A 26,942-nucleotide genomic window follows, 5' to 3' on the forward strand; every position below is an offset into this window, starting at 1 on the left:
ATAGCAGCAGAAGGCATTTCCACGGGCCCGGGCCAGGTGACCATTCTTTTTATCGCAATTTGCCATTCCCAAGATCCAATGGGTGGCAGTGCAATGGGAATTTCTCCTAGGATCCGAGTAGGAGGGCAGGGAGATGGAAGCAAAGTCAGGCCAGACAGGGGCTCTGGCGTCATAGAAAGGGCGGGCTTCCGGGCCAAGTACTAGAGAGGAGGCGACGGGACGGGGTATCTGGTTGGGCCAGATCCCACGGACAGACATAACAAGGCCAGTCCGGAATGCAAAGAACAGTTTATGCTGTGCTTTATTAAAATGTGCATCATTCTTTTATTTTAAAATGTGCATCATTGTCTCATGCTCGGCGCGTGCGACCTCAGCGGGGTGGCCCGCGGAGGGCCTCGTCCCCGCCCGGCTCCCGTGGAGCTGCCGTGCGCAGGCGCACTCAGGTGGCGCGGGCCCGGGGGCTCCCGCCCATGGCCAGGAAGACGTCGATGGGCACGTGCAGCAGCGTCAGACAGTGGCAGCCCGGGCAGCGTCGAAGCGGCCTGGAGAAAGTGGGGGCGCTGAGGCGGGGGCTCGGCGGAGGTCTTGGGGGTGCACCTGAGGTTCACTGAGGTCCCCACGAGGAGGTGGGGAACCCTGGGGGCGCCAAATGGGAAGCAGGGCGGGGCGCCGGCCTCACCTGACCGGGGTGTGCTCCGTAGCTACCGGCTCCGGGCTGTCCTGGGACTCGGGGACGGCGGCCAGGCCAGGGGAGTCTCCGGCCTCAATGGGGAATCTTCGACCCTGCGGGGGCTCCTGGGCACTCATGTCCAGGCCCCGGGACGCTCTGCGCGGGGAGTGGCTGTCAGGCCGCTCCCGGGCCGCTGGGCGACCCCCTCCCCGCGCTCGCCCCTGGGTCTTTGCTCACCTGCCGGAAGCCGAGGCCGCTCCCAGGCTGGAGGCAGCTGCCCGAGCCCTGGCCGCGGGAGGACGCTCCGGTCCAGGCGGAGCCGGGCAGGTGTCTGCGGCGCGCCCGGGCTCGGGTGTCGAGGGGGAGAACTGCATTGTGACCCGGGCAGCGGCGCGCTGACCTCACAAAGCCCGTTCCCCACGCCGGGGAACCTCCTGCCGCCTCTCCACTCAACCGGGGCCCCCCGGAGTCAGAAGCCAGAAGGCGCTCTCTGGCGCTCGCCATGGTGCCTTGACATCGGCCTGCACAGATCCCTAGCCACCCGATGGGGGCGTGGGCGGCATCTACGCGGAAGAGCCGGGCCAGCCGGGTCCACGCAGACACGCTGGGCCGCCCTCCCAGGCCGGGCTCGCGACTCGCTCCCTGGCCCGCCGGGGGCTGAGGCGGTGGTGGTTTAATTCCTGCTGGACATGGCCACGGGGGTGAGAGCGGGTAGTGCTAAGGCTCATTTTGGCCAGGGGTCACACAACATTTACATCACAATTGGGCAAGAGTTTTTAAAATGTCTGACTGTCTCCCTCTCCCCACCGGCGGCTGTGTGCAGACGGAGAATGCTCTAGCGCTGGGGCGGCTGCGGATGAAGTCCTTGGGGAGTAAAGGCCCGGGCCAAGGGCGATGGTGGAGTAGAGCTGCCTCGCAGAGGCAGCATGAGCTGAATGGGTGACAGGAAAGAGGCGCTAGACAGCATGGAGGACTTTCTGCTCTCCAATGGGTACCAGCTGGGCAAGACCATTGGGGAAGGGACCTACTCAAAAGTCAGAGAAGCATTTTCCAAAAAACACCAAAGAAAAGTGGCAATTAAAATTATAGACAAGAAGGGAGAGCCAGAAGGTGAGCTGGGGCCCTGGGGAGGAAGGGAAGGCTGGTCGAGGTGGGTAGATGCTTCCTGGCTCTGGGGCTGGAACCTGGGAATGCCAGGCAGAAGGGACCCAGGGCCTGTTGGCATGGAACCGAGGGATGCTCCTCCATGCAAGCGGCACCAGATGGAGTCCTCAGAGGCACAGTTGGAGCCTGCCAGGCTCTTCCTGTCCCAGGAGTGACCTGACACTTGCAGAGGTCACAGCCAGGGCTAGCAGGAGGCAGGAGCTGGTGCCAAGGTAGGTGGTGGGACAAAGGCAGACAGGGTTCCTGGGGAACAACTGTGGGTCGGTCAGGAGGCAGGGACAGGAGGAGCTGGCTCATCGCCCCTGGGGCAGGTCAGGTATCCCAAGAGACAGAGTTAACTTTCTCCCCAAATCCCCAAGGCCCCTTGCTGTCTGTGGTCTCCCAGTCCCCTCAGTAGAGTGCTGAGGTTAGCAGGCAGTAGTTCCACCATGTAATGTAAAGGCAACAGTAATTACTACAAATGCAACACGAGCTGCTGTTCTTGCATCATCCAAGGGGCCAGGCACACTCAGGTGGATTAAGGGAGCCAAGGAGCAGGACCTGGCTGTGGTGGGCAGTCGGGAAGCCGCGAGGCAGGGGACAGGAGGAGTTGGGCCCTTCTGAGTGGGAGAGCTCATCTCGCATCCTCTTGTTTCCTCAGAATTTATCCAGAGATTCCTGCCTCGGGAGCTCCAGATCGTCCGCACCCTGGACCATAAGAACATCATCCAGGTGTACGAGATGCTGGAGTCTGCTGACGGGAAAATCTTCCTGGTGATGGAACTGGCCGAAGGAGGGGATGTCTTTGACTGTGTGCTGAATGGGGGGCCGATGCCTGAGAGCCGGGCCAAGGCCCTCTTCCGTCAGATGGTTGAGGCCATCCGCTACTGCCACGGCTGTGGTGTGGCCCACCGGGACCTCAAGTGTGAGAACGCCTTGCTGCAGGGCTTCAACCTGAAGCTGACCGACTTTGGCTTCGCCAAGGTGTTGCCCAAGTCCCGCCGGGAGTTGAGCCAGACCTTCTGCGGCAGCACAGCCTATGCCGCCCCCGAGGTCCTGCAGGGTGTTCCCCACGACAGCAAGAAGGGTGACGTGTGGAGCATGGGCGTGGTCCTGTACGTCATGCTCTGCGCTAGCCTACCTTTCGACGACACGGACATCCCCAAGATGCTGTGGCAGCAGCAGAAGGGGGTGTCCTTCCCCACGCATCTGGGCATCTCGGCCGAGTGTCAGGACCTGCTCAAGCGGCTCCTGGAACCAGACATGATTCTCCGGCCTTCAATCGAAGAAGTTAGTTGGCATCCATGGCTAGCAAGCACTTGATAAAAGCAATGGCAAGTCCTCCCCAATAAAGTAGGGGGAGAAAGCAAACCCAAAAACGGCTTCTAAAATGGTGATATATATATACTTACAATGTAAGATGTTTTATCCTAAAACTTAACTGTACCCTCCCCAGCTTTATTCCTTCACACGCTCCCCTTTTATTACAGCTTTTAAGTGGGTTCCACAAAGGTGTTGTAACTAAAATAGACCCCAGAATCAGTTTCTCTCTCTCTCTCTCTCTGTCTCTCTCTCTCTCTCTCTCTCTCTCACACACACACACACACACAGAGGAAAGGAGAAAAATGACCTGGTGCAATTGGGTCTATTGTTGCAACTTCCTTTCCAAAAAGGAAAAAAAAAAAAAAAGCAGAAGGAATAAAAATAAAAGCAGAAGCCATGATGGAGAGACCTGCGGGGGCTGTGCCCCTGCTTCATTCAAAGGCCAAGCTGTTGTGACCAGTCCAAGGGACTTGTTTGGGACCCAGGCTCTTATCCCTGCATTCCCCCACCCCCACTGCTCCAAACAGGAAGTCACCCCCACAGTGTGTCTGCCCTGGCTCCGCTGAGCTGCCACGAGGGAAAGCCAGATGCCTGGATAGCTGGTTCAGTCTCTTTAATGCTGTTAAATGGCATTTCTGGAAAAGGTTCCGGATGAAGTTCTTTTTTCTTTCTTTTTTAATTACAAAACTAATAGCTGTTAGAACTTTTTTTTTTCCTTTTTTTCTTTTCCCAGCTAAAAAATACTCTGGGCAGATGCATTATAATTTAAAATATATAATATTGCACAAACAACCAAGAAGTTAAACTAAAGAGATAATTACAAAGAGAAAAACCCTATCCCATCAGAAAAAGATTCCATATCCTCTCCCTCCCACCAGATCCCCACCCTCTCCACGGCCCTGGCCACCATCCTGTTATATCACCAGCAAAGCCACCAGCCTTTGTATAAACCCAGCAGAGCAGCATCATGGAGCGCCAGGGTCCCCAGGAATCCCTGTGGTCCCTCACACACCTGAGGGGGTGCTGCTTTACCAGAGCACTGTGGGCAGGCAGCGTGAGGGCTGTGACTGCCAGTGGGAGGAGCTGCTGCGCAAGTCTGAAGAGTACTTCAGGGTCACCCCAGTGCATCCCTTCCGGCAGCTGGGGTGCAAAGAGGACAAGCTGGACTTTACCAAGTTTGAAGCACATATCTCTGATCAGTGCCCTGTACCGCTGGTCGTGGCTCGTGCCCTAAGCTACAGGGGAGCCAAGGTGGGTAGCTGGTTGGACAAGGTATCCTGCCAGGCAACGCACAGGAGGGCCTGAAGTGGTCCACCCCTCCCCCCTCTGGGGGAGGGGATGTAATGCAAGAGTGGCCTCTTGCAGGTGGCACAGCTGGGCTAAGGACTTGGGTGCAGTGGACACGAAGCAGCCCTGGGCAAGGGCCAAGGACGTCCCAGAGTGGGCTGGAGCAAAGGGGGGAAGGTGGCTCAGAGTTTGGTCTCTAGGTATGAACCCCAAAGGATTTTGCCAGGAATGGAAAGTGAGACCAACTTCCCAGAGGTGAACACCTCACCTGCTGGGACAGAACCAAAATGTGCTGGCCATCCCCGTGTAGCTAAGGGCAGGTGCCATGGTCTTCCGTGTCTGTTTATGGGTGTGGTCTTGGCTTCCTCCAAGAGACTGGTGGTGTAGCTTCGGTCTAGAAGGGCTGGAGCTGTCCTGTGGGACTTCCCAGCAGGCGCCCCAGGAACAGTGGATGTTGAGCAGAGAACTGTCGGTTCTCCAGTGAGGTGTGTGGCCTTCCCGTTTGGGTCATCCTAGAGTTGGCACAGATCAGAGTTCCTGGTTTGGATTTAGAAAGCCTCTTCTCTGGGGTACACATGGGCCCAGGGGGCCAGCAGGGAGCCACCCGGAATCCGTGCCCAGGGCTCTGGATGGCCGAGGCCATTTGGGTCAGTCAGTGTCTTCCAGGGCTGGGCTGAGAGCGCAAGGGAGGCAGGAGGTACAGTGGGTGTGGGAGCTGCTTGCTCCCGCTCACTCCCAGTCCTCCCACTCTTCATCTTCCAGCTGCAAATGGGGAGGGGGAGAATGGAGAACACAAACATGCAGTTACTTCTAGGAGTCCAGCCCAGACCCAGCTCCCTTCACCGAGCACAGCTGCTCTCCGCCCCACACCCCGGCTCGTGAAAGTTCCTCTGCTCCACACGCCCGTCCCTGCTGTGAGAGGGAAGTCCTCAGACTCACGGAATGTGGCTGGGGATCAGAGCTGCCCTGTGTCACACCCAGAGGAAACACTTCTATTGAGCATCAGTGGACACGACCAGGGATGCCCCATCTCCAGCAACCACACCAGCCCACCCCTTAAGGAGAGCATGTTTCCCACGAGCAGATAAGGCTGTGGCCCTGAGAGGCAGAGGGGCTTGAGGGTGACACAGTGGCCCCAGCCGTGCGTGGCAGCAAGCGGCAGGTACTCTTGGTTTCCATGTGAGACTCCAGCACCATAACTCCATGCTCAAGTCTCCCCAGGGACCTTCCCCTTGCCTTATGATTACTCCTGGTCTATAGCTGAGCCTTGTATGATGGGATAAAGAAAGACCGCCCAGGAATACTGCCCATCGGATTTCAAAGAGGGTTTGCAAAGCCCCACAGAGCTGGCAGGCCCCTGTGGTGTGGGGAGGCACCGTGGGCCTTCTCTGCCCCGGGTCTAGTGATATCACAAGTGCAAGAGATTCCTGAGTTATTACAACATCTCACTCCCATGCCAAAGTGTCAGCTTCCCAATACAAAACCAAGGCTTTCGCCATGTCCTCCTCCTCTGCGCACCTTACAGCAGGCTCAGGAGTGCCAGGATGGAAGGAATCGTGTGGCTGACTGTGAAAGCCGCGCCGCCTTGACTCAGGCTGCGGCCTTGGTCCTCTCATTTGCCAGCTGGGAGTGGGCTGCTCCAGCCTCTCAGAGGTCCACTGGCTCTGGAAGGCACTGCACAGTCACAGTGATGGGGCCTCTGGGACTGTTTATCACTTCCGTCTTCAGAGTGCTACCAGGTCTCAGGCCTTACTCCTGAAGTGGCTATACGTATTACTTCACCCCTGATTACAGACCAGGCCTTAGGCCAGGCAAGGCCATGTTTCGATGAGGAAACAAGCTTGGCTTAGGGGACCTGCCTTTGCCCACACTGGTGTTTGGTCTCCTAGGTCAGGTCAGTCCTCACACTTGGGCTCCCAGTCAGAAGGCCTGGGGTAGGACACGGCACCCTGTGCTTGTCGTTCCTTTGCTGATGAGCTAAGTAAGGTCAGTAGCATTCCTACCCACCTACTCAAGAAAGCACAAGTGGGTCCTGGGGGCACCTGCTGGGAGTGCAGGGCAGTGACCCGCCCCAAGGGCACAGCGGGGCTTGTAGGGGTGTGCTCAGACCCTGGCTCATCAGGCCCACTCACCTCACCGGAGGCGTCCATTTTGGAAAGGGCCATCTGTACTTCTTCTTCAGTCATGTCCAAGTCAAAGTCCTTCTCCCAGTCCTCACTGATGTCCGTGCTGGAGCCTGGAGACACGAGCCACAGAGTGAGGGGGCTGCGGCAGGACGGGGCAGGGGAGGGTGCGAAACAGTCTCGCAAAGGGCCTGATAATTACGTATGTGCCTCCACTCTCACTTGGTGATCCTACTTTTAGGAACCTTTCCTAAGGAAAAATCCTGGGATCAGTTAGAAATTCAGTCAAAAGGATGTTCACTGAAGTGCTGTGACAGTGACGGATGCTTAAGAACAACCTTCCTGATAAGAATTAGAAAAATAGGGCCCGGCGCGGTGGCGCAAGTGGTTAAAAGGTCCTCACCTTGCAAGCCCGGGATCCCATATGGGCGCCGGTTCTAATCCCGGCAGCCCCGCTTCCCTTCCAGCTCCCTGCCTGTGGCCTGGGAAAGCGGTCGAGGACAGCCCAAAGCTTTGGGAACCTGCACCCACATGAGAGACCGGGAAGAGGCTCCTGGCTTTGGACCGGCATAGTATCGGCCCGCTGCGCTCACTTGGGGAGTGAATCATCGGACGGAAGATCTTCCTCTCTGTCTCTCCTCTCTGTATATCCGCCTTTCCAATAAAAAAAATAATAAAAATAAATCTTAAAAAAAAAAATAGGGCCCAGCATGGTGGCTTAGAGGTTAAGGTTCTCACCTTCAACGTGCAGGAATCCCATATGGGTGCTGGTTCTAATCCCAGCAGCTCTACTTCCCATCCAGTTCTAAGCTTGTGGTCTGGGAAAGCAGTTGAGGACGGCCCAAAGCCTTGGGACCCTGTGCCTGCTTGAGAGACCCGGAAGAAGCTCCTGGCTCCTGGCATCAGGTTGGCTAAGCTCTGGCCCTTGTGGCCACTTGGGGAGTGAAATCAGCAGATGGAGGATCTTCCTCTCTGTCTCTCCTTCTCTCTGTATATCTGACTTTCCAATGAAAGGTAAAATACATCTTAAAAAAAATTAGAAAAATAAAGATGTAAATTGTGCAGTTTCACAATGGGACATGGTGTGTGGTTAGGTGAGGCTGTCAAGAGCCCTACCGCATCAGCTCGGAAGCAGCAGGTTACTGCAGTGTGAGCCACTGTGGCCAGGCACTGCCGGGGAGCCGCCCACCGTGGTGACCAAGAAATGACCACGAGGTGGCTCTTCTCCACTCGCTCCCTCCTCCCCTCCCACCAGCACTAATCTCGACTAATCTTGCTCCTGCTCCAACACACTGGCTACACTCCACCTCTGGGCCCCTGCATGGGTTCCCCGAGACCGAGTCCCTCCCTTCCTAAAGCTTCGCTCCAGGAGATGTGGTGCACTTGCACTGTCCCATTTGATTTATTTATATATATTTTTTGTAAGTCAGATATACAGAGAGGAAGATCTTCTGTCCACTAATTCACTCCCCAAGTGGCTGCAATGGCTGGAGCTGAGCTGATCCGAAGCCAGGAGCCAGGAATTTCCTCCAGGTCTCCCACACAGGTGCAGGGTCCCAAGGCTTTAGGCTGTCCTTTAGGCCTCAAGCAGGGAGCTGGATGGGAAACAGGGCTGATGGGATACAAACAGGCGCCCATATGGGATCCCAGAGTGTGTAAGGTAAGGACTTTAGACACTAGGCTACCGTGCTGGGTACCACCATTTTCATTTTAAATGTTAATTCAAAGGTAGAGACAGTGAAGAGAAAGACACACAGTGTAAGAAAGAAAGAGAATTTTCCATCCACTGGTTCACTCCCCTAAAAGTCCGTTAACTACGGGGGGCTGAGCCAGGCCCAAATCAGGAGCCAGGAACTCCACGTGCATGCCAGGTATGAGTACTGGGGCATCTTCTGCTGTCTTCCCAGGAGAATCAGCAGAGAGCTGGAGCTGGATCAGAAGAATGGAGGAGAAAGCACTGAAACCGACAACTCTGACAGGGGATGCAGGTGTTGCAAATGGTGGCTTGACTCACTGAATCGCACTGCCTGCCTTATTTCAAATTGTAATCCAGGCTCCTCACTCTGCTCTATTTTCCCGTTATTTATCATTTTCCTAGCTTATTGCAGGCTGAATATGTTTACTGCCTGGTAATAGAGAAGCTAGATTGTAAGCTCCGTGAAGACCGGATGCTAGTCTTCCTGTGTGTTTCAAGTGCTTAGAGCCCACAGCTGGCACTCAGTAACATCACGGCCTTTCTCCAAGCCAGAAGGCGGCACACTGTTCCATGGATCAAATCCAGCCTAATGCCCATTTTAACACATTTGGAACTCAGCCACGTCTGCTTGCTTGCACACTGTGGCTGCTCTCATGCTATCAGAACCTGCCGGAGTTACAGTCTGGCCCTGTATGGAAAATTTTTACTCATGCCTGCTCCAGAGTAATCTTACATTTGCTAAAGTGCGATAAACACTGCTCTAAATATTCCAGTTGGGAATTTTTTTTTTAGGGATAATATTAAAAATACAGGAGTGGGCATCTGGTGCCCATAGCTAAGAAGCCCCTTGGGATGTCTGCATGAAGTGCTTGGTCAAGTTCAACTACTCTGCCTCCAATCCAGCTTCCTGCTAACGCAACCCAGGAGGCAGTGGGTGATGGCTCAGGGGGTGGGGCCCTGCTGCCCATGGAGGATATCTGAACAGAGTTCCAGACTCCTGGCTTCAGCTAGGTCTGTAGCAAGCATTAGAGGAATGAACCAATGGATGGCAGATCTCTTTATCTTACTGTCTTTTCAAATAAAACATAAATTTAAAAAGGTATATACAGGATAACTTTAAAAATATGCTCAAGCAGGCTCAATGTGGTAGCCTAGCAGCTAAAGTCCTTGCCCTGCATGCACTGCGATCCCATATGGGCAGCAGTTCAAGTTCTGGCTGCTCCACTTCCCATCCGGCTCCCTGCTTGTGGTCTGGGAAAACAGTCGAGGACGGCCTAAAGCCGTGGGACCCTGTACCCACGTGGGAGACATGGAAGAGGCTTCTGGCTCCTGGCTTTGGACTGGCTCAGTTCCGGCCATTATGGCCACTGGGGGAGTGGACCAGTGATGGAAGCTTTCTTTTTTCTTTCTTTTTTAAAGATTTTATTTATTTATTTATTTTGGAAAGGCAGATATACAGAGAGGAGAGACAAAGCAGAAGATCTTCCATCCGATGGTTTACTCCCTAAGTGGCTGCCACAACAGCTGGAGCTGAGCCAATCCGAAGCCAGGAGCCTCCTCCAGGTCTCCCACACGGGTGTAGGGTCCCAAAGTCTTGGGCCGTCCTCGACTGCTTTCCCAGGTCACAGGCAGGGAGCTGGATGGGAAACGGGACTGCTGGGATTAGAACCGGCGCCCATGTGGGATCAAGGCGAGGACCTTAAGCACTACACCACTGCACCGGGCCCAATGGAAGCTATTTCTGTCTCTCCTTCTCTCTGTAAATCTGACTTTCCAATAAAATAAATAAATAGAGGTGAAAGTTGGCCCAGGTACTTGGGCCTGTTCTACCCACGTGGGAAACCATATGGAGTCCTGGCTCCTAGCTTTGGTCCGACCCAGCTCCCATCATTGTGGCCATCTGGGGAGTGAACCAGCAGATGGAAGATTTCTGTCAGTCTCTCTCTCTGTCACTCTACCTTTGTCTTAAAACTGCCTGAGATGCCTGGATTTGACCGAGTTCTGGCTCCACTCCTGACTCCAGTTTCTTGCTGAATGCACACCTTGGGAGGTAGAAGGTGATGGCTAAGATACTTGGGCCCCTGTCATCCACCGGGAGACCCAGACTGAGGTTCAAGCTTGTCTTTAGCCTGGCCCAGCCCTGGCTATTGTAGGCATTTGTGGAGTCAACAGGTGGGAGCTCTCTCTGTGTCTCTCTCTCTTGTTTTCAAATAAAATTTTATAAAGTGACCAAAGACGTATGCATACATATAGAAAAGGTGAATAAGATACCCAGAATGGACCAACCAATGGTATCTGTATATACTGAGGTCATAGGGTGATTTTTCTTGGTGTTTTCTTCTCTTACAATTATCATGTATCATTTAGTAAAAGTTTTTTCTTGTTTTCCACCAATTTTTTTGATTGTTTTAAATTTGAAAGGCAGACACAAACAGATCTTCCACCTGTTGGCTCACTCCCTAGGTGTCCACCACACTAGCACAGCCAGGAGTCAGGAGCTTCACCCATGTTCCCCATGTAAGTGTTAGGGACTCAAGGACTTGAGCCACTGGCTGCTGGTCCCCAGGGGAGGGGATGCATCAGTAAGAGGCTGAAAGTAGAAGCAGGGCTGAGAGTTAACCCTAGGTACTCCAGTGCAGGGTGTGAATATCCCAGCAGTCTCTTACCCACTGTGTTGAATGTCTGTTAAAGCAACCAAACTTCTCTCTTTCTTAAAGATTTATTTTCTTTGGGAAAGCATATCAGATTTACTGAGAGAAGGAGAGACAGAAAGATCTTCTGTCTGTTGGTTCACTCCCCAAGTGACGGCAATGACTGGAGCTGAGTTGATCTGAAGCCCAGAGGCAGGAGGCAGAAACCTCTTCATGTAGGTGCAGGGTCCCAAGACTTTGTGCTGTCCACTACTGTTTTCCCAGGCCACAAGCAGGGAGCTGGATGGGAACATGAACTAGGGACCATAGGGGATCCCCGCACTTGCAAGGTGAGGATTTAGCCATTGAACCATAATGCCAGAGCCCCAAACGTGTTTTAATGCAATGTTTAAAAGAATGGTTCCTGGGGCTGGTGCAGTAGCCTCCTATCCCAGCAGTGAGATGTGACTCTAGCTCCACCTGTTACTGGCCTCTTCCTATGACACTGTGCATGTTGCCAAGACATGATCTATCTGAGAATTTAAGCATTCATCATGTGTTTTTGCAGTTTTTGTTTTGCTTTGAGGAAATCAGAGTTTTCAGGTGTCACTCACAGCTCACTATATTGTTTGTTTAACTGGTTACTGCTCCAGATAAGAAATGGAGGCAAACTGTTCTAGGCCATGGTCAAGATGGACTTTGAACCCAGGGCCCCAGTCCCCTGTCTTCCAGCCCTGCTGTGAGCAACTGCGTAGGCTAAGTCTCGACTGTAAGATTAGACAGGCGGGAAACAGCTTTGTGATGACAGGGACTACCTTGATTGCTTGGGAAGCCCATGCTGTCACCCCTGACCTCTGCTCTTCCCACAGATCAGCGTGCTTGCCATTCTAGGATGTGAATGCGAGAGGGAAATGTCCGGCCCAGGCCTCAGCTCTTCCTGCTAAGATTCAACCCCTTGGGGTGGGTGTTTGGCAGAGCAGTGAAGCCACCACTTGGGACAGCTGCATCCTGTACAGAATGCCTGGTTTGAATCCCGGCTCCACTGCCAATTCCAGTGTTCTGCTCATGTGGCATCCTAGGAGGCAGGAGGTCCCTGCCACCCACACGGGAGACCTGGATGGAGTTTTGGGCTCCTGGCTTTGGTCAGGTCCTGATGTAGCACATGTTTTTAGTAGACAAAAACATGTGTCTTTGTTTTACACTTAAAAGAAACAATTTTTTTAAAAAAGAAAAATTTATTCCTCTCACTCTGTCTCTACTGTTCCAATTACAGAAAAAGATCCTGGCTCTCCCCAACCCACCTGACCACTGCTGCTACCGTGGTATGACGGTTTGTATCCGCAGCCCCTCTGGCCACAGAGGCAGGATACAAAGCAATCCACAGCCTATATTACACGCCTCTTTCATAACTGCAACTTCACTCAATCTCCGATCATTAATTTTTGTAACTAACCTCTCCACAGCCTACTTCCAAACACAACCCTTAATTCTTTGGCTATTTCACTGCCTCTCACTTCTTCCCTTACCCGGCCTTCCCTGTGATCATTTCAGTCACGTACTTTTCTTCCATTCATATTATTTGGCTAAACTTGAACCCAGTAAATCCAACTCCCCTTCTGCTCTGTGCCTGTCCCTGAGCAACTGAATGTGTCTGGGTCAAAGAACAAAGAGGCTGACAGGTCTCAGTGCGCCTCCCTGACCACTACTGGTCCTGAGGAGGACCACCCGCTCAGCTGCCCCACTGCACCTGTTAGGCACACATCCCCTATTCTTCCTCACCTGTAGAGGACTACTGCATACTTTCCTTAACATTTACTGGTAGGGTGACTGAACTGTTTCCTAGCAGTAGAAGAACGGGGACACAGCACAGATCTCCTGGGACCTCTGTGAGGCTTCGGCGGCAGGCCTATCGAATGCTTAGCACAGGTCTGGACAAACACAGAGTGCTTAGGGGTTTGGGATCACAATTCCCACAAAGTTCTGCTTAAATTTCTTCCCCAATTAAGGATCTATCATGAAACAGTTACCCATCATGGTATGGAGTAGTAAACAGAGACCTAGAGAAGATCAGTAACCTCTACAGCCACACAGCTTGGGTGGGAAGTTGGGATGGGAGGTCAGAGCAGTTTGAGAGCAGAGCCCAAGGTGGAGCCCTGAGCCCCGAGGCTCTGCTGCTTCCCAGCGCTGGGTCTACCCTTCTGCAGGAAGGCAGCTTACGATGTTAGGGTCTTATGTTCCGAGCTGCCCCCGTTTACCCTCCTTCTTCTACTCTCTCCTGGGAGACAATCCAGAACAAGGGGCTTTGGTTATCACCGCTCCCATGTGCCCCGTGCCCTCCCTCCACTGTCTAGACTTGGTAGCCTGCTCGGCGTGGCCTGCTGTTTCCCCACACCTGGTCCAAACTTTCCAGCTCTCCTATCCAGGGCCTTCCTCCTCGGTGAAACACCTGCCATGCCCGGAGACTCCTCCTTTCTCTGAATGCCTCTGGTACCCGGCCTGCTCCACACTGCTTCCTGTTTCCTCACAAAGACTGTTGCTTTAGCCCCTCCCCCCCAGTGTCTCATAAAGAGTGGGTGAGAGCTAAGGGATGACCTCACTGAGTCAGTCAGAAGGCAAGCACTGTGACGGCCTCCTTGGGGAGCACGGTGGTGCTGCAGTGGGGTCTGTTCTCCTCTCTGGGCAGCACACAGGCTTCACCTGCTGGGCAAGCTTCATGGCTGGAGTGGGACTGCATATTCCCAACGACAGTGTGTGTGAAGCAGGAAGGGGATTTTGCTGGTAATCAGCTAATGCTGGAGAGGGATTCTGGGTATGTCAACAAAGGGCTATCTTGAGGTCTGTGTTGTGGCACAGAGGATAAAGCCACTGCCTGCAACACTGGCATCCCATATGGGTGCGTGTGTGTGTTCTGGTGGCTCAACTTCTGATCAACTCTGCTAATGGCCTGGAAAAAGCAACAGAAAATCAGAAGATGACCCAAGTACCTGGGCCTGTGTCACCCAAATGGGATACCTGGGTGAAATGTGTGGCCCCTGGCTCAGGCCTGGCCAAAGCCTGGCCATTGTGGTTGTTTCGGAAGTGAACCAGCAGAGAGCTCACTGTTTTTTCCCTCTCTCTGTAACTCTAGCTTTCAAATAAATAAATCTTTTTTTAAAAGGGAGGGGGGTTATTCTTGTGCTTTAATTCTTGGAGCTGAAGGGGCTGCCCTTTGCCGTAACCTCAAAGACTCTTCCATCTGGAATTCCATCTCACAGTAAGAACTGAAGCTCTGTTACTGGCCCTGGGTCACTGTCAGTTCCCTCACCTTCATTCTATTCCTCCTCAAACTGTCTCCATGTTATGTTTAGGGAAGTTGGGTGACTTTCTTAGGTTACAAAGGCGATCCCTGATACCAGTGTCCAGGGATTCCCAAGGCAGGATAAGACTAAATTGTCCAAAAGGACGCAAACTGGCACAGTGTGGAGTGGAGTCGGACTGGCTGCATCTGAATTTGGGCTTGCCTTTCCTGGCCATGTGAGTTTGAGCAAGTTACTCAACATTTCTGGGCCTCATTCTTATCACCAAAAAAAAAAATGCTTCCCTGGGTGAGGGATGCTAAATGCAAAAATGGCATGAACGTATGTCACATGGCATCCATCATAAATCTTAATTCGCTGACTCTAAGATCGTAGCAATGGAAAGACACAAGTGTCTTTCAGACAATATGTACAAGTTAGAATTGAGGACCTATGACAACATATGCTCAGGCTATAGCAGCTGTCATCACCAAGGCCAAGGAAGGGAGGCTCCTTCTAGGGTCCTAATTGGGGCAAGAAGAGAGGTCTGCCTTGGAAGCTGGCAACTCTCAGACGCCCTCCTCCTTCCACACAGCCCCCGGGCTGCGCCTTCACACCTACCTTTCTTCCCATTGTTGGAAGGTGTAGACTTCCCACTGTCCGAGTTCAGCTCAAACACCCGCAAGTCTGTGGGTCCCTCTTCCCTCAGTATGTCTACTCTGGCCGGAGGCCTGGGCTCGGTGCTGCTGACACGGCCAGCAGGGCCTGGTGGCTTGGTGGGCACTGGGGGCGCGGGTCCAGTCTCGCCTGTATCTGCAGCCGGGCTCTGGTCCTCCAGAGATGCTTCCAGCAGCTTTTGGGACAGGTCCTTGGGCAGCACTGGGGCCTCAGGGGCAGTGACAGGGTTAACAATTTGTGTTACGAGGGAGACGCTCTCACTGCTCTCTGATGGAGTCACCTCTGCTGGGGGCTCAAGTTGGGTCCCCAGAGTCTCTTCGCACGGGTTCTGGGGGCCATGTCCTCCTTCAGGGGATGTGGAAGTTCTGGCCACAGGAATCTTTGCCTCTTGGGGAGATGTGGGTGAAATGCCCACAGGCTCCTCTGTGGAGAGAGAAGCAGGGAGTGAGAGGGTGGTGAGCCCTGGCCAGCTCCCAGACCACCCTGGAGCAGTTTCCCATTGAAGTGACCGCTGAGCAGAACTGAACAGCACCCCTTTCCTAACCCCCTGCCCAGCATCAGCATGGCTCTTCCACAGACACTTCCTGCTAGACAAACTTGCCCACCCTGGGGTCAGGTGCCTGCCAAGTGTCCAGCAACTCAGCTCAAGATGTTAAAATAGACAAGCAAGCAAAATTTTGAAAGTCCATCAGTTTGGGGTTCAGGCCCTGCTACATTCTGTGTGTACATTCTGTGTGTGGCAAGCCACGTAAATGTTAACCTGCTTCCCTGTTTCCTAAAATGGAGAAGAGAGTGGTGGTAAGGACTACACAGCTAAATCTGGGCCTTGGTACTAATCCAGGTGTTTCTATCAAATCTTTGAGGGCTAAAGCTGTGGGACATCAGGTAAGCCTGCTGCCTGCGATGCAGCATCCTTTATGGGTGCCAGTTTGTTCCACTTCAGATCTAGCTTCCTGCTAGTAGCCTGGGAAAAGCAGTGGAAGGTGGCACAAGTGTTTAAGCCCCTGTCACCCATGTCATGAGATGAAGCTTCTGGCTCTGGCTGGGCCCAGTCCTGGATGGAAGATCTTTATCTCTCCTTCTCTCTTTGCAACTTTTTTATTTGAAAGGCAGAGTTAGAAAGGAGGAGAGACACGGAGATCATCCACTTGCTGGTTCATTCTCCAAATGGCTGCAATGGCTGCAGTCTGAAACCAGGAGGAACTTCTTCCAGGTCTCTCATACGGATGCAGGAGCTCAAGGACTTGGGCCCTCCTCTGCTACCTCCCCAGGCCATTAGCATGGAGCTGGATCAGAAGTGGAGCAGCAGTTGGGACTTGAACTGGTGTCCACTGGGATGCTGCAAGTGGAGGTTTAGCTTGCAACACCATGGTGCCGGCCCCCTACATTTCAAATAAATCTTTAAAAAACAGTATCAGATCTTCTAGGTCAGTTGGCCTCAGTGCACATGGCTCACTCCCTGCCACATGCCTGTCACCTCTCAACACCTCTTACCTTCCTCCTCCTCCCAGCCAGGCTCTGCTGACAGGCTCTGGTCTGCTCGCTGCTTCAAGGCATCCCTGCGGGCCTGCTCCTGTAGGGAGAGGGGGCAGCTGGCCAGGGCAGTTGGGCAGCCTGCCCTTAGACCCGGATCCAGACCCTAGATCTCTCAGCATGCTGAGTCCCATCTTCCCCTCCACCCAATCCAGCCCACTTGCCCCTGGGCCCTCCCAGGCTGGAGCAGCATACCTGCTCCAGTTGATGGACTTTATAAAAATACCGATGCCAGAATTCCGAGTGGGAAACAGCTGCTGGAACCTGGAACGAGAGCGGAGGTATGACTTTGGGCGCATCAGCCTGCTTTTGCCACTCTGCACTTGAGACACAGTACGTGGCTTGGTGGTGTTTGGCAGAATACTTCCATCCCACTGACACTTTGGCCAGGCCTGCTTCCTGGTCGCATTTGGCCAACCCCCACTGGGCTCTGCTGGCCCTTCCGTTCTTCACCAGTCTCTGAATGCCAGAAGCCTGGTCAGCCTCTCCCCGTGGAGTCTCAGCTTAGGACATAGCCAGGCTGGCTGTACAGGGTCTCCCGTGGCAGGTGACCCTCCCACTCCCAAGTCCTCAGGCCTAGAGCTGGCTGAGGTCCTGCTGGCTGGGCCCTCACCATCTTGGTGTAGAGGGCCCGGATGGAGGGGCTGCCTACAAGGAGCTCTGAGATCTCCCCCTTCTTCTCCTCCAGGCAGCACTGGGAAAGCCAGGCGTCAAACAATTCCGGGGGCCCTGTAGAGGGATACATGCTGATGGTCAGTTCCCTGGGTCTGAAGAAAGAACACGGGGTCTACAGAACGTACCTAAGCTGGTTTTGGACAATAAGGACAACTTAAGGGGTTTTTCAAAGATATTTGGTTCAACATGGAGGGGGGTCAGGTGGGGTAAAGGGGTGGGGCGGGGTCTTAGATCACTAGAGTCTGGCAGCTAAACAGTCTCTGGAGGGGCTCTAGTCCTCACTGCCCGGACCCCTGCTGCTGGCTACTGAATCCCACCTATCTGAAGGAGCCGTGTGCTCGCAGGGCACTCTGGGACCCACCCAAGCCCACGGCAGGTCCCCATCCTCCCTTAGGCAGCCTCCACAACTTCCACCTTGGGGGCTTGGGCTCTCTTTTTGATCCCTCTCTTCCGCTGGCTTCTCACCCCTTTTCCCTTCTACTTTCCTGAGTGGTCCCCGGGAGTCTTCCAGGCTCCTCAGTTTCCTTTTTGTATCTTTTCTCACTTTTTAATTTTCTCTCAAGATCATCTCTACCAAGCCACAGGTTCCACCTGTTACCACCACCACCACCTGCCGCTGGCTCCAGACTACCGTTCTGCACTCCAGATCAGATGCTACAGACTCACTTTCTCGCCCTCAGTGGTCCTGACTCCAGGGCTAGCCCAGGCTCCTACCGGCTACAGTCCACTTCCTCAGTGTTGCTTGTATGCACACATCTTCCTCTTCATCACACCTGCCTCTTCCCTTTGAGACAGGGATTTCCACTAAACCTCTGAACAGGTCTCCCTGTCTTTCATTCCTCACAATACTGTCCAAAGGCCGCTTTCCAAAATGCACATCTGACCATCTCAGGCCTCACAACCCCTAACAGCTCCATCCACAAAAGACTTTCATTGGAGTCTGCAGGTGCGCTTCTCAGGGTCAAGGCTTTTCTCTACTGTAGTCAAGATTCTTGGAAAAAGCACCTGTCATTTTCAATTCTCAAAGGTCCTTGTGACTAACAAGGTCTAGGGCCAACAGCTGCTGAAAGCTTTTAGAATCAAGCTCAAACATCTTGGGCTGACCCACAAAGTGCTCCTGGGCCTGGCTTCCTGCATTACCTCTCACTGTATTCTCTCTCTCACATGCACCCTCCAAGCCAATGGGATCAAGGGGGTAGGGCAGGATGCTCTTTCCAGACCTTCAAATGTGCTGCTGCTTTTGTCTTTGTATCCTGCCCCACTTTTTTTATGTGCAGAAGTGAACTAACTTATTTCTGAAACCCAGATGGAAGAATCATTTCCAGGGTTCCCCAGGCTGAGGTAGGTGCCATTCCTTTGGGCTCTTGCTGCCTCTATCATTCCGGAAGAGTCACCACTCTCCTAGGCTCTCAGTTTTATTCAGTTTCCCCAGGAGTTCCTCGTAGCAGCCAGCTCTGAAGGGCTAGTTAGAGAGATTGACTGATTTCTAATCTCCTGTTCCCAGCATGGGATTTGCTGTATGGTAGGGGCTCAGCAAAAAGGAGCTAAAAGGAAGACGGCTGGGGGAGCAGGGCTAGGAAGGGAGCTATGTCGAGAGGATGAATGAGCAGGGGATGAGGTCTCCATGGTGGCAGGATGAAGAAAGTTGGCTCAAAGAGGAAACAGTGACATCAACATCCTGTCCCTTTACAATTGGAGTACCAGCTACTGGACAGGCAGGGCCCACAACCCAGACCCTGTTGGTTGACCCACGAGCCCACCCCTTACTGCTACCCTCTCACCATCTGGTTCATTGCAGTAGGTTGCTGGGTCTGACTGCAGGCTATAGAGGCGAGCCTGTTGGGGAGAAAACAGAAATCTTGGGGTGCTAGGAGTAGAAGGCACGTCTTCCTGCCAGCAAAACAGATCAACCACAACCACAGTCCGGCTTCTCTGTGACCTACAGTACGCACAGGGTACTTATCCATAAATACTGTGGCACTGGTACAAGCCCATAACCAGGGCTCTGAGGAAAATGATTTTTCACCCTGTAGGCCACTCATGTAAATGGGGACTAGCATTGTGGCACAGTGAGTTGTTAGTATTCTCCAGTTCAATTACATGTACCTATCTACTTTTTAGCCAGAATATCTGTTGCTTTTGTGAGCACAGGTTAGAAGCCCATTGCTTCTCCTGGAGAGGTGGCTGTTAAATACCTTGGTGCCATCATAGGGTTCAGCTGTGCCAGAGGGCGTGCCCATCAGAGTGATGACATCGCAGTCGATGGTTTTGTCTGGGGAGGGGGCAAAGGTGTCTGAGATCACCCCCAGGAAGTCAGACAATCCCTTCTTCATCTTCTCCGTTGCCCCTGAGGAACCTTCAGTCTGTGGAGAGAACGGGCAAAAGGAAGCAAGTGCCCTAGGAGCAGGCTGTCATCAGGGTCAGGGATGTGTGCAGAACCTTCACTGCGTCCTGAGGCTGGAGGAGACAGGCTGTGAGGGTTTGGAGGAACAGGGTGGTGGCAAGCTAGGTGGAGCAGAGCAGAGATCCTCGACTGGTTGCTAATCAAGAACTGGCATGAGGGAGGCAGGCATTTGGTGCAGCTACTAAGATGCCACACAGGATCCTTGTATCTCACACTATAAGGCTTTTGAGTCTCAGCCCTGTTGCAAGTCAGCTTCCTGCTAATGCACACTCCAGGACGTAGCTGGTGGTGGCTCAACTACTTGGGTTCCTGCTACCCAGGTGAGAGACTCAGGTGTAGTTCATGGTTTCTGGTTTTGACCTGGCCCAATCCTGGCTGTTGTGGGCATTTGAGGAGTGGACTAGTGAATGGCAGATATCTTTGTCTCTCCACATTTAAAACAACAACAACAACAACAAAAATCTAGCAGAAGAGGGGTGTTTGTTGTAATGTTTACAATACTATCCCAATCACAGTTTAATTTCAGTCCCGGCTACTCAATGGCTTCTGATCTGATTTCTAGCTGTTGTCTCAGGGAGGTATGTCCTTTTGGAAGGCAGATGATGGATCAAGGAGTTGGTTTCTTGCTGCCCATATGGGGGACCAGAATGGAGTTCTTGGCTTTTGGTTTCAGTCTGGCCTAGCCTTGGCTGTTTTAAGCATTTGGCGAGAAAGTCAAAGATATCTGTGTGTTTCTCCCTCACTCCATACCTCTACCTTTCAAATAAGTAAGCAAACTTTTTCTAATTAATTTACTTGAAAGGCAGAGGGAAAGAGACAGATCTTCCATTTACTAGTTCACTCCCCAGACGACCTTAGCAGGTGGTGCTGGGCTGGTCTGAAGCAGAAGCTAGGTTTCCCATGTGCGTACAGGAACCCAAGATTTGGAGCCATTCTCTGTTGCTTTTCCACATACATTGGCAGGGAGGTGGGTGGGAACTGGAGCAGCTGGGATTTGAACAGCACCCATATGAAGATGCCAGCAATGCAGGCAGTAGCTTTACTCAATATGTCACAGCACTGGTCCCATAAGTAAATCTTAAAAAAATAATAATAATAAAAAAGACACAGCTTGGGATGCCTGGATCCCATACCAGAGTGGCTGGTTTGGAGTCAGTGTTCTGTGCACAATTCCAGCTTCCTACTAACGTACATCCTGGGAGGCAGCAGGTGGCAGCTGGAGGAGGTGGGTTCCTGCTACCCACGCGGGAGATCTGACCAAGTTCCTAGGTCCTGGTTTAGCCCCAGGAGTTGAGGGCAATTGGGGAGTGAACTAGGGAACAGGAAATCTCCCTTAGTTTCCTTCTTTCAAATAAATCAAATAATAAAGGTAATTTTAAAGAAACTGGCAGCAGTGGAAACATGCCATAGACTTTTTTTTTTTTTTTTTTTTTTTTGTAATGCAAACAGCAAACAGAGTTTATTGCGCCAGCATGCTGGGACCATAGACTTTTGAGCAGGGAAGACAGAAGTAGAGTGGTAGGAAGGTACTAGCGTTGGAATCAGACAAGGCCTTGAATCTCAGCTCTATGACTTCTTGGTTATAAGACTTAATGCTTCTGGGAGTCTCAGTCTCCTTATCTGTAAAATATGGATAAATCTAACTCTCCACAGGGTGACTGTTTACATTAGAAGATAAGGCACAGGCAACGTCTGGCACACAGCATTTAACCAATACCAGTACTGTCAAGCTACTATTTCATCACTGTTGCTCAGGAAAGGGAATACTTTACACAAAGCTTGGGGAAGAAGGCCAGGACGAGAGCACACAGCCTAGCCTTGCTAGGGCAACACAGGGATTTCCCTGGGAAGGGATACAACTGGGATACCACACTTGAGCCATCCTGCTCAGCACCCTCAACAGGCAAGGATGCAGGCCTGAGACAAGGTCAGGTTTCAAAAACCTCATGGAAAACTGTCATGTCTCTGATAGAGCTGCCCAGAATTTTAAATCTAGAATCTGGCAAATGTTAGCACTTATTCGCTAATACAGTTATATTTGTTGAATGGGGGAAAAAAGGAATGAATGGAACAAACAAATGCTACCTCGTCTGTGGTTAGGCCTATAGCAGTTCAGCAGGTTTACTATTTGTCATTCATGCTCATCAGTAGCTATGATGAACAGGCAGACAGTACTTTAAGCATGACTAAAAAACAAAACAAAACAAAAAATGTAACAGTCCCCAAGTGTGTTTTTTCCAAAACAGAGCCTCCGTATACTAAGTGACTGATGCAGCTGGTGACCAAATGCAGAAACTACAATCTGTCCCAATGCTAAAGGGGAAAATCCAATATAAACACAAGTTCCAGGGAGCAGGGATGCAGCCCAGCAGCTTAGACACCGCATCCCACATCAGCATGCCTGGGTGAGATGCCCAGCTCAAGCTTCTGACTTTAGCTTCCTGCCAGGGTGGATCTGCAGAGGCAGTGGCGACAGCCCAAGCAGCTGAATTCCATCAATCACATGGGAAACCTGGACTGTGTTCTTGGCTCCCGGAATCAGCCTCAGCCATCACTGTCATTTGGGAGAGTAAACCAGGGGAGCTCTCTTGTCTTTTTGCCTCTTATATAGATAATTAAAACAAACAGAAAACCTGAAAATCAGGCCGAACACAGTAGCCTAATGGCTAAAGCCCTTGCCTTGCATGCACCAGGAAGCACCAGTTAGTTTCCTGACCACTCCACTTCCCATCCAGCTCCCTGTTTGTGGACTGGGAAAGCAGTCAAGGGCGGCCCAAAGCCTTGGGACCCTGCACCTGCGTAGGAGACTTGGAAGAAGCTCCTGGCTCCTGGCTTCAGTTCGGCTCAGCTCTGGCTGTTTTGGCCACTTGAGCAGTAAACCAGCAGATGGAAGATCTTTGTCTTTCCTTCTCTGTGTAAATTTGACTTTCCAATAAAATAATAAATCTTTAAAAAACTGAAAATCAAGACAAGAGGGCATTGGACTTTACTGGAAACTTTAAGCTTTGTGAGGGACATCATGGGGGTATACAAAATTTTCACATTTTATAAACTAACTCCTTTCTCACAAGAAGATCCCACTGGGTATTTACAAGTTCAGGGTCACTAAGAATACAAGCTGACATGTTTCTAGTGGACAGTTTCACAACAACTACTAGAATGCTTAAAACTATACTTACTTTATAAATCCTTTTAGAGTTTTATTATAAAGAAAATATGGTGATGAGCAAAAATTTAGCAATCAGAAAGCTCACGGTAATTCTGAGGTCAATTCTACCAAAACCAAAATAAACTGGGAACTGGTTTCATTCATGAAATAGCATGTCAGGCCACTTGTAAGGCTGTATAACATGGTTAATTTACCATGACCACTATGTCCAAAAATAGGTTTCAAACTGTGGTATTCAGTTGACTTGTTTTCGAAAAATAAAAAGAGCTATCTCCTCCCCACAAAATTAATACCATTCATCTCTGGGAGGTGGTATTATTGGTGTCTCTAATCTGGTTTTCCTTTTCCCTCTCCTCTTTATTTTTGCACTGTTTACAATGAATGACTTTGCTAATGGAAAACCGTTGCTAAATAATACAGAAGTAACACAGGTATAGCTTGTTTGCTTGACAAATGTTATTGCTTCAAAACAGGAGTAAAAACAATCCCCATATTTTCCCTACAGAGGGAGAAAAACCACTTAGTAGTAGCAAGGTTGAGAGCCCCACCAGGATCCCAGGGAAGAATGGACTAAGGGGGGCAGGCACCTGGAGAGTGTGGGGGTACTCACAGCCAACTTCTCCTTGACCACGCTGGCTGTGGCTGCGATGGTGCAGGCTGTGTCATGCTGCACCACCTGGGTAAACTCTGTCAGGTCCCGCTTCATGAACTCCAAGGCTTCAGAGGACTGTGGGGAAACAGGAGGGATCAGAGCCAGCTGGTCCCAACCCTGGTCTTCTCCAGTGTGATATAAAGTGTGGGGAGCCAGTGGAGGCGTCCAAGGAGGATGTGGAAGCACAGGCCTGAAGGATGGACAGGATCTTCCAGGCAGGAGCCACTCCTTGTTGGCTCACCTATTCTGAAGATGTATCAGAGTTGGGGGCTAATGTGTGCAGATACTGAGGTAGGGCAAGTGGCATTTGAGAAGCGCAGGCACAGTGCGAGGGGATGCTCTGTCGAGGCATGCTACCTCCTGCTTCACGCTCTCCTATGCTTCTATACTATCCCACTAGCAAGCATGGCATCTTTACCACTGCTTTATGCAGCCTACGTCAGCTGGCCTCTGGCTGACTCCCCTCCTGCTAAGGGAGTTAGACAGGAGGTCTACTGAGATCTAAGAGCTTGTCAGTCTTGCCAGACACAAAATGTAAAGCCAAAGTGGTAAGGCACGAAGCTGGAGAAGCTGTCAGGGCCCAGTGGATGATGGGGAGCCCCTAAGGACATGTGGGACATGATGGGATTTGTATTTTCAATAGGTCAGTACAGTGACTGGCATGAAGGGGAGATCCAAGGGTGACAAGACAGCAGAAAGGGGAACAGGTAAGAGGTTCTAAGAATCCAGAGAAGGAAACAGAACATGAATCAGGACAATGCTGATAAGGATGGAGATGGGACTGGGTCAAGGAATAAAAGGAAAAAGAATTAGACATTTAGTCTTGTAATTAAGATGCTGCATCCTATTTTGGAATACCTGGGTTTGATTTTTAACTTTGGCTCCTGACTCCAGCCCTGTGCTAATGCCAACTTGCAAGGCAGTAGTGATGGTTCCAGTTACTAGGTTCCTGTAACCCAGGGGGGGGATCTGGATGGTACTTCTGGCTCTGGCCCTGCGGTGGGGTGGGGGGAACCAAAACATAAGGTAGGAGTTGTCCCTGTACCTCAAGGAAAAGAAAATCCAGAGAAAAACGGTAGATTTGGTGATTACATAGTTAATTGAAGAGCTACTGGCTGCTAAAATAGGTGCCAGGATAAACGTGCTGAGCAAATACTGAGCAAACAGCAGGTTTAGAGAAAAGATGGGATAAAGAGTTTGAGCATGCAGCATCTCAGGTGACATGAGGATGCTGGGGACTGCTGTCCAGCACTCGCTATCCTCAAACACCACAGCTCAGCAGGCAGGACTGGGGCGCGCTGTAACGTGAAGGTGGAGCAGGTCACCCAGGAAGTTTGCACTGTCAACAGTGGAATGAAGACAGAGCTACACCTTCAGTGGCAGGTGGAGGAAGGGGAATTCAGAACAGGAAAGTCTGCACAAGTGTGTGGAAAACTACAAGACTCATGTGACAAAGGCCCAGCAAGTCGAGTTTCAAGAAACAGGGAGTGTTCCAGGCAACAGACAAGTCCAGAGATAAGGGCTGCAAACCAGCTGCTGGACTTGGCAAGTGGTCGGGAAAGCTGAGTGTAACAACAGATAAGTTTACAGCTGGTGGCTCCTGGGGTGGAGAGGCAGTCAAGAGAGGCCATGCGTGGTGACCTCAAATTTCCCAAAGTAGGTGAGTTTATTTCCTAGAGGTGAAAGAGGAAAGATGAACAGGGAACTTGAAGGAAGAGTTGGCCTGTAGGAAAGTTTCTGAAGCCAAAGATTCGCACTGATGAAGGTTTCCTGGAAGTGCCCATGCCCCACCCATGAGGCAGAGTGATTTGCAGAGGAACCAGAAAGCAAGACGCCCTGCCTTCTCGGGGTATACACGCACATGTCTGTGTGTGCACAAAGGAGAGCAGGAAGAAGCAGAGGACTGACGCCATCACCATCCTAGAATGTGCCAAGGGGGCAAGAGAGTGGAGGGCGCTGGAAAGCAGGTGGACTGGACAGAGACATGATGGAAAGCAATGTCAGCAAAGCATCCAAAGACCACAACCAAAATGGACTGCTGGTAGCCTCTAACAAAATAAGCAAAATAAGCTACACTCACGTAGCACTTAACACGCTCCTTCGTGCTTTCCACAGGCCGTCATCTGACACTGATACATCCCTTTAGCTAGGTACTACTAGTATTTCCACTTTTGGGTTGAGTATACAAGGCCTAGAGAAATTAAATAACTTGCCCAAGTGGTTAAGCGAAAGAAACGAAACCTCACAAGGCAACAGAAGCAACTCACCCCTTTGCTACAAACTCTGGGAATTCCCAAGAATGAAGGCCAAAAGGTTGACCAGTTGTGTGTGAGGGCCCTTCAAAAAACTCACGGGAAAAAAAGTAGAACTGCTTAAAAGATGAATTTATTTTGGTGCAAAACTTTTTGAAATTGATGAGATTTTTTTCATAACATATTTTCCACGAACCTTTTGAATATCCCTCCTATCTTTCATGAATGATGGTTAAGACCAACCCATACCTTTCCTTCCCAAGCTTGCTACCTAGGGGTTTTATCTTCCTTAACCCTTGGCATGCCATCCTGTGTCTGAGGCCTCATCAATAACAGAAACATTGAGGACACCCTCAGATTGGCGGGCTCTAGCTGACAGGACACAGAAACGCTCAGGCTAGGGCAGGAACGACAAAGCTCCCCTGACTGAGACTTGAAGGCCTGAAGCCTCCTGAAACAGGTAAACACTCATTAACTATTCCCACCATTAGGGCTGGACTGGTTCTGACAAACCAGCAGGGAATGAAATAGAAGCTTCCACTGGCATGGCCCCAGGACAGAAGCACACACCACTCAGCCTGCGGGAATTGAGGCATTCAAGGCCCTTGACTTCCAGGCCTTCTTTGCAAACTCCTTGTGGGAATCCTCCTACACCTGTCTGCACCCCCCAGGACCTGTTCCACAGTGCACTAATATATACGTTGGGATGCTTTTTCTTAACGCAGTCTCTCCCACCATCAAGTTGTCACTTTGTTGAGCTGGTCTAAGACACGGCTTCCTCTATAGGGTTCCTCCAGCCATGACAAAAACCCTTTTATCACTGCAGCTGGTATCCCACCAGTCTGTTCCCTGTGCCCAGGTCGGCCTCGGACCGGCCCACAGCGGGCAGGACTGGTCGGACCCAGCTGGACGCGGGCAGTGCGGGTGCTCCGGCCGGGGGAAGGGCGCTGGCTCGGCTTACCTTCTCTTTGACTGCCTGGTAGCTCTGCTGCAGCCAGCTCCGCCACCAGCCCACGTCCTCCCTGTGGAAGACAGACACATCTGGCGGCTCCCGCGGTGCGACGCCTGCCCGGCCCGAGGATCGGGTCTCCGTTGGCCCCGCCGGGCCGACCGCTTGCCCACCCCCTCAGACTTGAGCTCCCTACCGCCCGTCAGCTCCGGCCACGCCCGCGCGGACCTCCCGCTCCCCACAAGCTCCCCTGCCCAGGGCCCCAACCCCGGGAGAGTGAGGCCTCAACGCCTAGGAACGGGATGACGGGCTCACCCTTCCGCCATCTTGCCTGCATGACATCACCAGTATTTACCGACCTTTGACTTCCGACGCGGCACCGCCCCCTCAAGCACCGCCCCGGAGTGCTCGGCCCAATCATCGGCATTTCCCGGAATTTGGCCCAATCACCGGTCTGCTTTATCCTAAGCCCCGCCTCCCTGA

General features: G+C 51.9%; 3 protein-coding genes across 6 annotated transcripts; 1 reads left to right on the forward strand and 2 right to left on the reverse strand.

The window, feature by feature from the left end:
• Positions 1–279: 279 nt before the first annotated feature.
• Positions 280–1,044, reverse strand: FAM229A (family with sequence similarity 229 member A). The gene is made up of 3 exons (XM_040974137.1): positions 908–1,044; positions 680–826; positions 280–542 (listed from the first exon to the last, which is right to left on the reverse strand). Exons 1-3 carry the CDS (start codon positions 1,042–1,044, stop codon positions 440–442), a joined length of 387 nt encoding a protein of 128 aa, XP_040830071.1. The 3' UTR covers positions 280–439.
• A 429-nt stretch (positions 1,045–1,473) lies between these two features.
• TSSK3 (testis specific serine kinase 3) lies at positions 1,474–3,185 on the forward strand. The gene is made up of 2 exons (XM_040974136.1): positions 1,474–1,780; positions 2,475–3,185. Exons 1-2 carry the CDS (start codon positions 1,606–1,608, stop codon positions 3,134–3,136), a joined length of 837 nt encoding a protein of 278 aa, XP_040830070.1. The 5' UTR covers positions 1,474–1,605; the 3' UTR covers positions 3,137–3,185.
• A 549-nt stretch (positions 3,186–3,734) lies between these two features.
• Positions 3,735–26,822, reverse strand: BSDC1 (BSD domain containing 1). 4 transcript variants are annotated; one of them, XM_040974133.1, is made up of 11 exons: positions 26,775–26,822; positions 26,472–26,532; positions 23,217–23,333; positions 19,229–19,396; positions 18,815–18,869; positions 16,972–17,087; positions 16,554–16,622; positions 16,320–16,398; positions 14,769–15,248; positions 6,556–6,659; positions 3,735–5,185 (listed from the first exon to the last, which is right to left on the reverse strand). In XM_040974133.1, the coding sequence occupies exons 1-11, from the start codon at positions 26,783–26,785 to the stop codon at positions 5,153–5,155; spliced, it is 1,293 nt and encodes a 430-aa protein (XP_040830067.1). In that variant the 5' UTR covers positions 26,786–26,822; the 3' UTR covers positions 3,735–5,152. The 4 variants fall into 4 exon arrangements, with proteins under 4 accessions (XP_040830067.1, XP_040830066.1, XP_040830068.1 ...); XM_040974132.1 differs by having other exon boundaries at positions 19,229–19,430; positions 23,194–23,333; XM_040974134.1 differs by lacking the exon at positions 19,229–19,396.
• Between the last annotated feature and the right edge of the window lie 120 nt (positions 26,823–26,942).

Source organism: Ochotona curzoniae, unplaced genomic scaffold (assembly GCF_017591425.1).
Source record: "Ochotona curzoniae isolate NIBS_2020 unplaced genomic scaffold, NIBS_Ocur_1.0 contig_2404, whole genome shotgun sequence".
Classification (NCBI taxonomy): domain Eukaryota; kingdom Metazoa; phylum Chordata; class Mammalia; order Lagomorpha; family Ochotonidae; genus Ochotona; species Ochotona curzoniae.